This window comes from Ipomoea triloba, chromosome 3, assembly GCF_003576645.1.
Source record: "Ipomoea triloba cultivar NCNSP0323 chromosome 3, ASM357664v1".
NCBI classification, from domain to species: domain Eukaryota; kingdom Viridiplantae; phylum Streptophyta; class Magnoliopsida; order Solanales; family Convolvulaceae; genus Ipomoea; species Ipomoea triloba.
The window spans coordinates 7,328,830-7,341,977 of record NC_044918.1 but is presented as its reverse complement, the minus strand read 5'-3'; the positions used below and the strand labels follow the sequence as shown (position 1 = coordinate 7,341,977).

Genomic DNA, 13,148 nt, shown 5'->3' with positions numbered 1-13,148 from the left:
AAAAAAAAAAAAAAAAAAAAAGGCAAAAGAATAGAAAAAAAACACAAAAGAATTAAAATTCAAGCTCATTTTCTAATCCTCATAATAATTCTGGATGTCCCCAGCCTAGGACAGTCTCGACATTTATATATGAATAGAGAACAGGATAACATGAATATAGATGAATTCTTACCATTCCGGCAAACATGCAGCCAAGGCTCCACATATCCAAAGAATAGTCATAGTCTTGCAAGTCAACCAGAAGTTCGGGACCCTTAAAGTACCTGTAAAATAGTATTTCATAATGATTTCAGCATGCATAACAGTTCAAACTGTTAGAAAGTAAAAGAAACCTCACCCGAAAAGGAAAGGAACATCATTAATAGTTTGACACATTTTCAAGCCCTACTGCTTTACATCTTAAGTTATTTTACAGCGTCATGTGGTTGACTTGAAGTAACAAGCAAGTCCCCCCTTTTCCCTTAGTAAAGTTACCCTGACTACTATGGTATGCAGTATTGAGTTGAGGGTAGTAACAGATTTATTGTAGGTTTTTGAAAGGCCCTGCCTTTACACATAGGAGTTAGTTCGTACCTTGAAGCCACACGTACATTATATTTCTTTCCTGGGTGGTAAAATTCAGCAAGCCCCCAATCAATCAAACGAAGCTTTCGCAACTCATGGTCTATCATAACATTATGAGGCTTGACATCTCTATGCATTATTCCCCGCGAATGACAATAGTCTAAAGCCTGCAGTTTCATCAAGAATTTAAAATTTTCATTTTTCCTCTAGAAGTGTCAACTTAAGATCATCTTAGAGAAGGGAAAAATAAACGCACCTATTTAATCCTACACTCTTACCTCGAGAAGCTCATATATGTAGTAACTTATGTCATAATCTGTTAATTTGGAGTATAAAACCTTGAAATCCATACTGTTCACATACTCAAATATCAAGCTTGGAGCTTTTGAGTGCTGATCCCTGACGGTGTTGAGAAGTTTGACAATATTTGGTCCACCATAGAGGTTTTGCAATATTTTGATCTCTCTCTTTATCTGTGATTGATTACGAAATTAAACGTGTGTCAACACTTCACATGGACCATTTCAGAGTTCAAACGAAAAGGAAAAGAAAGATTATGCAATGCACATGATCAAATCGATATTCAATTTAAAGAGAAGAAATGTTTCTTTAGATACAACATGTAATGCTCTATAAAGGCAATAATGGAACTGTGAAGATGTTTAAAAGGCAAAAATAGAATGTGCATCTAAAAGAGAACACTCTTAACCAGAATATTAATAGCATTCTTCCTTTACCATTTCTATAAATGAATCACAAAGAATTAACTTTCATTAGCCTTCCCCATACAAATATTATCTGCAATGGCAAGAGATAAAGAAGTTTCCCAACCTTTTTCTTCTTAACCGGCTTCAGAATCTTAATTATGCACTTCTCGTTGCTACTAACACTTATTCCCTCATAAACTTCACTGTACTTTCCTCTTCCAACTTTTCGAATGATTTTGTAGTCATCCTGATTACTGAAATAATAATACCAAACATTAACATGCAAATCCTGGTACTGTCAAAAAACAGACACAAGGATGGAAAGCATAATGAGAACCATCATTCTTTGTCTTCAAATCCACATGTTAAGTTCTTAACTACCAACGGATCATATGTAAGGAAGGAACATGCTTACCTTTGTGCCTGAAATTGGTTCCACAAAACACATTCAGTTTAGCAAGGCAATGAAACACATACTAAGATTGCAAAGAAGGAAATTGCACTAGGATAAGCTAGTTTTTGGCTTAATAATTACAATGTTACAAGTTCGACTCGCATGAGAGGAGCAGCCTATTAAACTTCTTAGTTTGTGCCAATCAGCTATGAACAACTTAAGCTAGTTTAGCTCTAGGATAACAAACTGAGTTTACCGATGTACACCCTCCCTGTAACTCCATAAAAGTAAATAAATAAAATAAAATAAAATAAAAAGCACTCAAAAGAGCAGATGAACAACAGATTGCTAACAAGCTATGAACAGGGAACCTAACAATAGAACAGCTAAAGATTTGCCATTCAAGATTACAATGCGTTTTCAAGTATGCAAAACATTTGAATTTCCCCATTCTATCTATGAAGATCAGAAATTGATCAAATGTGATTATGCCTTAAAGCTCATTGCTGCATTTCAGAAAGTGGAATACTTACCCCCACTGAACAGTGAAGGAGTCGTAGTCCCAGTACTCCCGAGGACGAAGCACGTTGACATCGGCGTATACTCGAGCTTCCGACATGGCTCTCTTCGCAATCCCTGCCTCCGACAAGTTAAGGAAGCCGGTTGACGACGATTGCTTACTTTGGGCACAGGACGGCGGCATGCGGCGGAGGTTAGGGTGTTCCGCAATCGGCGCACGCAGAGCTATGATGGCACATACGAGAAATAAACGGAAAAAAAGCTGCCCGCTTCTCTCCGGTGACGCCACCGCCGCCAGCCCGCTTCTCACTGCTCATCACCCTCCCGTCCCACAAGCGATGATATCAACGCGCCTCGCTTTCTTCTACTTTACCTCCTAAAATTATTTCTTAATATTCACTTCTGTAAATAATAATAATAATAATAATAATAATAATTAGGGTGCGTTTAGAAATCAGGAAAATATTTTTTAGAATATGAATTATTTTTCAAAAAATATTTTCATTTCTCGTGTTTGGTTGCATTCATGAAAACTGTGTTTAGTTTATTTTCTTGAAAATAAAATAAACAGAGTTGTATAATTAAAATTATAATTGTTGTTAACTAAAAAAGATTTGACAACATGTATGTTTTGCCCAACTATTTTTTTTTTTCAAAATAACAAACAAAATATTTATAAAAAAAATATTTGTTTCGGATGAAACCAGTACAAACCAAACTGATTTTCGTCGAAAATCAGTAGAAACTAGACTAGTTTCCGTCGGAAACCAAACTAGACTAGTTTCTGGCGAAAACATCCTAGTTTTTTTGTTTTTTTTTGAGTTCTACTGACTCGGTTACAATGTAGTATCTGTTAAAAACATCCTAGTTTTTACTGATTTTTGACAAAATCAATCTGGTTTGTACTGATTTTTTTTTTCCAGAAACCAGTCAAGGTGATGAAGCATCATCGGGAGAAGCTAGGAAGAAGAAGTAGTTTACCCAAAAGAAGAAAAGAACAAGCGGACTCCCGACCTGCTGAATTGGAGACAACTCTGCTTCGTACCCCTTTCATGCCCGAAATCATGGAGCAGCAATACCCCATCGATTTGCGTGTTCTAGGGAACAAGGATTACAATTGCAAAACCGACCCCGAGGAACATATCAACTCTTATTACGACAACATGTTGATGATGGGGGTATCTGATGTTGTAATGTGCAGAGCATTCTATTCCACGTTGACAGGAAGGGCCGCTGATTGGTTCAAGACATTGGAGTCGGGCTTGACATCTAGCTTCGCCGACCTCGCGCGAAAATTTATATGCCGATTTGCGATGTCAAAGGTAGTAAAGAAGCACTTTACTTACCTCGAAAAGGCTAAGCAACGAGGAGGGTGAACCACTACCAGTTTTCATTGATCGGTGGAAGAGTGCCATGGGAGAAATTGAACCATTAAATGATTGCACCGCGACCAACGTGCTACATTCCTCGCTCCGGGCGAGAGCTCTTTATCAAGACTTCATATTGCTGTGTATTCAGAGGCATGTGTATTATGTTAGCCATGCTCTGCAAGGACCCGAGGTTCGGTACTCCCAGCTAGAGAAGTTTAGTTTTGCATTATACATCGCTGCGAGGAAGCTCACATCATACTTTCAAGGGAGAGTAGTCCAGGTACTCACTTATCAGCCTATCGGCGTTATCCTCCGGATATCCACATCATCCGGACGACTGATTAAGTGGGCCATGATGCTCACCCAGTTCGCGATTGAGTATGCACCTCGCCCAGCCATCAAAGGTTAAGCCCTAGCCAATTTTGTCGTGGAGTACATAACCCGAGAGACCGGCCAACCTATTCTCACCGCCCCTGACGACTCATGGTGCAAATCCGCCACGGACGGGTCAAGCAATAAGAAGGGAGCAGGCGGAGGCAAAGTCGTCACCATCCCGAAGTGATTCAAAATCTATTATGCCTTAGTATTTTAGTTCGCACCAACCAACAACGATGCGGAGTACGAAGCATTTATCACCAGCTTGCATCATGTGAAAGACCTCGGTACTGAGAAAAAAATAAAACAAATATGATTTTATATAAAAATAAAAAATTACCGCTGGGCGCATGTGTGACAGCCACGCACGGCGTGCGAGGCTGGAGTAAATGACCGTGGGTCCCACTTTTCTGAAATAACTATTGTTCTGTAGGAGTTCATTTTTACCCCCTCTCTCCTCCATGTTGGCACCCATTTTCTAAAAAATCGTGAATAAACTCCTATTATGGATGCTCTTAGATAAAAGCACTAAGGTTGTTCTCAACCCTATCAATCATCCTTTTCTAATCTATGTGGTAAGAGAGAGTTTTTTTTAATTATTATTTAATGCCATGTGTGTTGCAATAAGAGAGATAAATTGCTAAATTAGCAAGAGGAGGGAAAATAAAAAAAGTGGGAGAAAAAACATGGTAAATCTTATTTGTGTACTTTTTTTTTTAATCTTTTTTATTTCCTATTATATATTTAGTTATTATATTTATAATATAATATGAAAGTTGGACAACTTTTGAAAGTGAGAGAATATTGCTGGGATGTAGAACAAATAGGGAAGAATGTGCAAATTTGATAATGTGAGAGTGGACCCATTTTAAAAAGTGAGAGAAATTTCTGAGTTAAGAATAGCGTAAGAAAAAGAACTGAAATTTGTGTCGTCGTGTAGCTCAGTTAATTTGTGAGTGGTAAACTGTGAATAAAATAAATGAGAATCATGATAACCACACTATTAGAGTTACTATGTAGTAAGGGTTCCTTGTCGTCATTAACCATGATTTATTTCTTCGCTATTATGACGGATCATGTATGAGGTTCTAGGGGTGAGAGAATCTGAATCCACACAAATAACTCAATTGATTTTTAGACAATAGATTGTGAGTAATGACACCTCATCCAGTTTTGGCAATGGTAATATTAGAGTTACGCACAATGTGATAAGCTCCTTGTGAGCCACACTAGTCTTAATTTATCTCTTCACTGTCCTAACAAGTCGAGATGTGAATGTAGAGGTGAGCAAAATATCGATTAACCGTCCGATAACGGATAACCGAACCGACCGAAAAATTTGATTTTCGGTCGGTTTCGATTATTGAAGTTAAAAAAATTTCAATTATTTGGTATTTTGATTATTTGGCGGTTCTTGACTTTCGGTTATCGATCGGTGACCGATAACACACACAATAGTGTTGCTAATAGCCTTCTAATCTGCCAATAGCCATAACAAATAATATTTAGCCAATCTAAATATTCAATAACCCAACAAGCAATTCTGATTCGCAACCTTGTAAATCTCACATAATCACTGCATAACAAGAGGACCCTTTTTGGATTCGCCATTCTGGGGTTTCCTTGAGAGCTCTGTTTCTGTGTATGTAGAGTTGTGGACTGTGGATGAAGTTCCCAGATTGCCTCATTTTTTTTATATTGTGTATCTACTGTCCTACTGATGGCGAATCCACGAAGGCTTTGAATTTTCTTGAATTTCTACGAAGTGATAGAAATAACTTTAAGGTTGCGTCCTGGTTTCAATCGAAATAGTATTCTATATACGATTTGTGAAATTAAATTATTTATTATTTTTTTGGTTTTTCGGTAATCGGCATAACTGACCGAAATAGATGGTGATCGGTTGTAGTATTTACTTCGGTCGGTCATGACGGTCAAAAATTTCAATTGATTTTTCGGTCGATTATGTAACCGACCTACCATTTGTTCACCCCTATGTGGATGTGAGGAAATTTCGTCTTTTGTAATTAAACGAAAATAACAGAATCTGGGGACAACCTAGCATTCATTGGCCTCAATTCAATTCTGCAGCCAAATCATGACACTAAAGAAGATAATATAAAAATGATGATGCTTTTCAATAATGGATGTTTCTTAAAGCTTTCCCCATAGAAGATTCAGATGCATTCAACTCAATCCAAACATTACATCAGGATAAAAACTATGCTGCCCAGAAGCATTTTCTATTTGGACTTGGAATCTGATGTTCGTTTGGTGGGAGACAATCTCGAAGGCTCGAGCTTTCCTATTCACGTCTGGTTCCACGTGGTAGGTGGAGCATGAACATTAAACAGGATCAAATGTTAGTTGAGGAAAACTAAACAATGTTTTGCTTTGCTCATTCGATAAAAAATACTAAAAGAAAATTTGGGTCTGCATCAGATTCCTCCCAGTTTGTTCCTATTATGTGGGTTGAACAATAATTCTTGCAAGATTGAAGTTTTCTGGGGAGATCGCAGGTATTAGAGGGAATCTTGGAGGAAAATCATTGAAAATCTTTAGTCCAACTAATACTAGCTAGCAGACAATTCAAACATGTAACTGGGTAAAATCTGTATAAAGAGATTGTGATTTGTTTGCACGAGCAGCTCAGTTAATTCCTGAATGATAGATTGTGAGTCAGACGGGCTCTTGGGGTTAGTGCATTTCGATCCCTCTTCACATGTGGGACAACTCATGAGATTCCCTGTAGATATTTTCAGATATAGACAATTGTGGTGTTTATCTGTTCAAATCTGAGCCATTTTCTTGGCTCCAATCCGTGTTAGTAAAGCAAAGAAATGGACAATTGAGAACTGTGAAAAAGGCTCTACTCATAGAAAGAAAAAACTGCACACAATTAACAATCACAGAAGCTAGTCTAGCATGTTATGATCATCTGAATTCTGATCTCCTGCTTTCTCATCTGTTTTTCAAACTTCAATTCAAGTCATGTTTAGGCTCAAGAACTGGAAAAGCCAAGGAGGGTGGCTCTTCATTTTATCTTGTCTAAACTGCTCTGCAGCAGGAGCATTATTGGATCTGCTTTTTATTTCACCAACAAGATTTGACTCAGCCTTCCCTGAACTGCTCCTTCTCACATGGCTAGAATCTGAGGAGGAAGAGGAAAAGCTGAGAGCAGAATCTGAAGCCGCCTCTGCTGCTTTCCTCCTGCGATTGTAACACGACGGGCCTAATGTCAGCTCCAGCTCGCTCTCGTCTTCGATTCCCAGATCGCCAGACTCCCCAATGCACTCTTCTGCAGTCCCCTTGCTGGAATCCTGCTTGTCATTTGAATTGGTGGTAATTGCAGCTTTCTTGGCACCCTGGCTTTCTTGCTGCCTTTTTTGCTCTGCAATGTTCTTCATTAGCCCCTTCTGGATTCGATACAGACGATGAAGCTCATAAACCTGGATGCAAATGGTTAAAATCACCTCAAAAGAGAAAACAAACCATGAAAAGACAGCCCAGTACCTGGTATCTGAAGGTTTCCTCATGCTTTAACATGGCCATCTTCATAGATTCCTTATCATATGGATTAACAAGCTTTTCCATTGCAGTAAAAAACCTGCAGAATTCTGGGGTTTTTCTTGGCAGTTGCAGCCCCTCCTCTGAGTTTATGTCTCCCTTTATACACCTTGGGCTATAAAAAAGCAGAAAAAAGGGTGGTTAAATCCACACATGCCATTATCAAATATCTCAGCATGGCACAATAATTTCACTGTCATCATAACAGTTTCTGCCTTGTGATGATGCAACATTTGATAGATATTTCACCAACATAAACCTCTCTCCACCAGGTCAATGTCAACCCACATTTCAACCATTTCCCCTTTAAAGTTCAAACTTAACAATTAATATATGACAGCCAGAATAATCATGATATGATGTTCCTGCAGCCTGCCTGCCTATTCTGCAAACCATATTCCTAATCTACTTGATTATGCTAATTTGGTCATAATTAAGATGTTTTTTTTTTAATGATGTCTGCATTTAAGAAACACAAGCAAATATTCTTTAGAAATTAAACTACAGCATAGAAATCAAGAATCAGAGATTAGGCTCATACCTTGAAGAATCTTGTGATAGATAGCTGTGAGAGTAGGGGGTAGCCCAGAAGATGAAGTGGATAAGAACAACAACTAATCCTAGTACTGATGACGAGGAAGAATTTTAAGGTTGTGGGTTTTACACACAGAAATCAAAGCAGTATTTGCTGGGGATGTGATGATGATGGGAAGAAGAGTAGAAACAAATCCCAGTGCCGTGGCCAATAACATTCCAGTTTTGTGAAAGAGATGGATGCCCCCTAGACAAGTCCACCAATGCAGGTAGGTCATATTAAATATGGGATCATATATATCCTGGGAAAATTATAAGCTAATTAATTAAGGTTTGATTAGTGTTAATTAATTAAGCATTAATGATGGGTGTTTACGTGGATCAGAAATGCCGGGCGATTTCGCACTACTTAATTAAGGTAACAACTAAGAATCACATGCATGCCCAGAATTATATATTGCTTCTGCACAGTTGTCTCGACAATACCCATCAGACCACCTGTGAATTCAATCCGGATCTTATGATCACTGTCTCTCCCTCGCACCATTCCATCTTAGCCGTACGCTGTGTGTACATGCACTAATCATCCAGTTTAACTCAAGTTTATCCAGATACATTTTTTTATTGAAATATCTGACTCACCCCCTTAATTATAGGGTATTCACATTTAGTCCATTCATCATAGATGACTATAGTTCAGTTTGAATTTATAGGTTTGCAGCTTGAACTAAACTAGTTTATCAAATAGGAGGTTATGAGTTCAGTAGTTTGAGAAGGTAGTTATGATGAACAGATACTACCTTCTAACTGGGTTCGAGAACTATAAACTAAAAAAATAGTAGTAGTAGTTGTTGTTGTTGTTGTTTTATGTTTAATTATATGAAATTTGATTCTAATTAAAATTTTAATAATGTATGTTGGCAACTTAATCTTAATAAAATTAAGTTTAAGCTCAAAATTATTTATTTATTTTTTATTTTTTTTGAGAAAAGCTCAAAATTATTATTATATTTGTTTAATTTAGAATTCGAAATATTTGACCTAAAGGTTATCTTAAAATTATAAATCATTTTGAAAAGTTGAATTTGGATAATTTTAAAAATAGGAATTGAAATTTGGAATAAAAAAAGATATATTGAGAGGGCTGAGGAGCATACATTTGTGGTTCCACTAATCATGGCTATCAAAAGGAGCATGTGGAGGGGACGAGAGCGATATGTAATGAGATCCAATGGTCAGGATTTCGACCATGTGGCTTAGAATATCACCATGACTAGCTTTAGCTTGTCTTCATATGTGTAGTTTGATCTAATGTAAATTCGACCAGAGTTATGTTCGTAAGTAACAACCTCCAACTTTATTAGTAAGTGTATTAATGATTAATCCATACTTATTTAATTGAATCATATAAACAAACTAGATCTAGTACTAATAAAAAAAGTAGTAGCTTATACGGTCAGCTTAGTTGACACTTAGGTGATAAATTGTGAACAAAAATTTGACAACTACACTATGAAAGTTACACCCAATATAGTACGTTCCTTATGATTTTTTGTATAGACAATATAAGTTGTCTATTAATTTTTTTGATTTGAGTTTGTCAACTATGATTCTATGAATCAAAATAAGTTTCACGAAAAATATATATATTCAAATAAGTATTGCGAATCTTAAATCAAAATAAAAAGTAATATAAGGAAAGATATGAGAGGAGATTGGAGAGACATGAATGGTGAAATGAAGGAAAGCAAAAAAGAAGAAGATTGGGACATTGAAGCACGCGTTGCCGGTGGAAGGTAGCGCCCAGCGGGTCCTATTGTACGGCTTTCCTAAAAGGCTAAAATCTTAGCCACGGGTTTGTATCTTTTTTTTTTGTTTTGTTTTGTTTTTTTTTTTTTTTGTTAAATTTCATTCATGTATTTTTGTTATATCTATATTTTTTTTATAGGAAAAATGATATTTTCCCCTCCAAATTTGTCTGCTAATATTTTCTATCATGATGTTACTTAACTAGTATATTGCCCGTGCAATGCACGGATATTATTTTTTTAATATATAATTAGTGATACTCATGAATTGGTTGACCCCACCATTAATTTAAAAAATAAAGAATTTAATTGTCAAATTATAAATATAATTCTATGTAAGGAGAGAAACATTGAAGGTAAAAAATTTCGGATTGAAGAATTTTTTAAAGAAGAAATTCATTCTTTTAAATTAATTTTAAGTTCAAACATAAATATTATTAGTGCATTAGATAAATTTTTTAATTTATTTAAATTAATTTTTTAGTTTGCCCGGTAAGTTTCATGCATGCATGCATGAAATGAAAGTTGAGAAAGGCATAATAATAATAATATAAAATTAAAAGGTATTGATTATGAAAATTAATTCACCCAGAAAATCATCATATTGAATTATTCATTATAAATTGATATAAAATTATATTGTAAATACAAAGAAAGAAGGAATGAAAACATGAATTTTAACATGAAAATGTATCCCATCAGATATTACTATGACAATATAAATAAATCTCCCATATTTTCTTTAAATAATTGATAACTATATACATGCATGCTATGCTGTTCATATATATACTTTTCCACATATTTTGTCTCCATATTTAGTATGCAAAGACGAGAATGAGATACTTATGTAGTTCTATCCTATCCTATGAATTGGTGGCTCTCTATCCACACGTACTCTTCTTCTCTTTCTTTTACAACAACGTACTGCCAAATAAACCACCATATCATATCTTCCTCAATTTCATACATGAATATTTTTAATTGTAAACTTGGTAGTAACTATTTAAATATGCATTATGGATTATTTTTGTATTCATATCTTAACTGACAAAAGACCACAATAAAGTAAATTAGCCTAAACTGGCTAGTGAGTTGAGCTATCAAATACGATTGAGGTACATGAGGTGCTTGCAGTGAGTATTTACAATTTTCTATACTTTTTCAAACATTTTCAACCCAAAGAATCTAAAGTCCCATCCGCGCAATTTTGTAGGTGTAAAGACAATTTTGCCCCTCCTCCCATACTACTATTAGTACAACATAATGGCATTTTAGTTATTTGGTCGCTTCTTACTTTTCTATTTCCTGTACTCCTATTCCTGCATACCAAACACTGTAATTTCAATTCTCACTTTATTCATTGAATTGTAAACCAATGAATTACAATTTTTTTTTTCCCTAATTCCCTCATCCCAAACAAACGCCTTGTTATATTTTTTTGAAGAGAAAAAATCTTATATATTTCAGTACATATTTTTATTAGTAGTTGATGTGGGACCCACGAGAACACCAAAAAAAAGTGTTAAAAAAAGAAAAAGAAAAAGAAAGGAACACATGGTGACAGACAGACATGAATTATTGAATCCTAATTTGTCTCTATCAATCCCACTTTTTTTGCAATGCCTGTCCGGCCTGATCTGATGATCTTTCTCATTCAGGGTTTAGTTTAGCCACACATGTTTGGAAAAGTCGTCTATTCATTTCATTGGTTCATCAAAGAATATTGATTCCCTAATTAATATTTATTTAATTTAGAACAAAATTCCTTTTCGTAGATAATTAGAAAAGCTAACTATGTCTAACCTAGTTTGTCAAACGTTAAAAGGTAACCCATCTTTTCACTTTATTAGCATATGTTACATCGTCATCTAGCTTACTATTCAAGGTATGCAATGAGCTCTTATATAATAGCCTGCACATACGAAATGTCTGGACAAATCTTGCTCCTATATAATAGACTAATAGTCTACAGATGACATAAGTGATCTAGCTAATCTCTTTTTTTTTTTTTTTTTTTTTTTTATGCTAACCTGGCTAGAATGTGTCTCGAATTTGAAACATTTCTTATGAAAAATAGCATCAAATTCATTTGACCATAAGATATTTGACATTTACTTAATCAATTAATTATATATATATGACACAAGAGCAGTGACATATGGATCAGATCATAGGCCCAGGAAAGCTTTGCTACAATAAGTATGTTACATGGGCCTACGGTCCAGGAGAAATATAGACAAATGGGCCAACAACCCAAAGCCTTTTAAGACAAAATGGGCTCTAAGTTTTGCAGGGACCCATCGTAATGTTAATTTGAAGTCCGAAGATAAAGCAGCTTTTTTCTATTCATGGTTAGCCCGAAAACGGTGGCAACCAATATTTATACCATGGATCAGGTCCACCTTGCATTGTGAGTTTTGATCTAAAAATTATGTGTATGTAATTGATATATTTTGTATCTACAATTTATTTATATATTTTTAAATAAATTAAAGTCACACAACATGTTAACTACAAACACATAATATAGCAACTATAAACACATACGTTATTAATTATAGGTACAAAATATGTTAATTGGAAATATTATGTTAACAACAAGAAACGTTAAATGTCTCTTGTTACTCGCTAAAAATGTGGAAACTAAATGCAAGATGTAATTTTCCCAGCAAATTTGTGTCTCTTGAGTTACACTTACAGAGTGTGATTCTTAGCTAACTTGGCAATTACATAGTTGTCCCCTTATCAATTGATTCAAACTACTAGATTCACATACACTCGTTTTAATAACGTTTACAAATGATTCACCAAAAAAAAACGTTTACAAATGACAATATGTTTAAGAAGTCGGTCAATTTTCTCACGCACCCAACTTGTAATAAAATAGAGCACATGGTTTTAAAATTCCTCTTAGCTTATTGTATAATCATAATAACATCATTAAATAATCAAATGTAGCTTTGTCTTTTTTTCCCAAATAAAAGCAAAATGTTGGTGGTAAAAAGAACAAAAAAAAAAACTAAATAAAATTGTAAATAAAACTTAAGAAAAACAGCAAAAGGACAGCAGAAGTAGTGTACTTGACACAGTGGAGTTCACGGTGACATATACAGCTAACTAATTTCATTCAGACAACCATCTACGACCACATAGTAATGCTAAGATAAGATAGAAAATTTCTTCAGATCATCCTAATGTAATTAAACTTCCATTCCGCCTCTTCAAAAATGGTTAATAATGATGAAATTAAAACAGTACGATGTAGAGCTACCTAGCAAGATTAGCAGTAGTTAACAATGCAAGCAAG

At 35.2% G+C, this 13,148-nt stretch overlaps 2 protein-coding genes across 3 annotated transcripts in view; both read right to left on the bottom strand.

The window, feature by feature from the left end:
• LOC116013591 (casein kinase II subunit alpha-2-like) overlaps positions 1 to 4,632 on the bottom strand; it is a 7,443-nt gene extending 2,811 nt beyond the window's left edge. Inside the window, exons 1-6 of the mRNA XM_031253436.1 lie at positions 3,166 to 4,632; positions 2,199 to 2,560; positions 1,396 to 1,525; positions 843 to 1,037; positions 574 to 731; positions 173 to 263 (exon numbers count right to left, since the gene is read on the bottom strand). Coding sequence (XP_031109296.1) covers positions 173 to 263; positions 574 to 731; positions 843 to 1,037; positions 1,396 to 1,525; positions 2,199 to 2,368 — 744 coding nt within the window. The 5' untranslated portion in view covers positions 2,369 to 2,560; positions 3,166 to 4,632. The remainder of the gene's footprint in view (positions 1 to 172; positions 264 to 573; positions 732 to 842; positions 1,038 to 1,395; positions 1,526 to 2,198; positions 2,561 to 3,165) is intronic.
• Positions 4,633 to 6,696: 2,064 nt separating this feature from the next.
• On the bottom strand, positions 6,697 to 8,304 carry LOC116013592. 2 transcript variants are annotated; one of them, XM_031253438.1, is made up of 3 exons: positions 8,038 to 8,304; positions 7,443 to 7,611; positions 6,697 to 7,345 (listed from the first exon to the last, which is right to left on the bottom strand). In XM_031253438.1, the coding sequence occupies exons 2-3, from the start codon at positions 7,521 to 7,523 to the stop codon at positions 6,914 to 6,916; spliced, it is 513 nt and encodes a 170-aa protein (XP_031109298.1). In that variant the 5' UTR covers positions 7,524 to 7,611; positions 8,038 to 8,304; the 3' UTR covers positions 6,697 to 6,913. The 2 variants fall into 2 exon arrangements, with proteins under 2 accessions (XP_031109298.1, XP_031109297.1); XM_031253437.1 differs by having other exon boundaries at positions 6,697 to 7,378; positions 8,038 to 8,300.
• Positions 8,305 to 13,148: the final 4,844 nt, after the last annotated feature.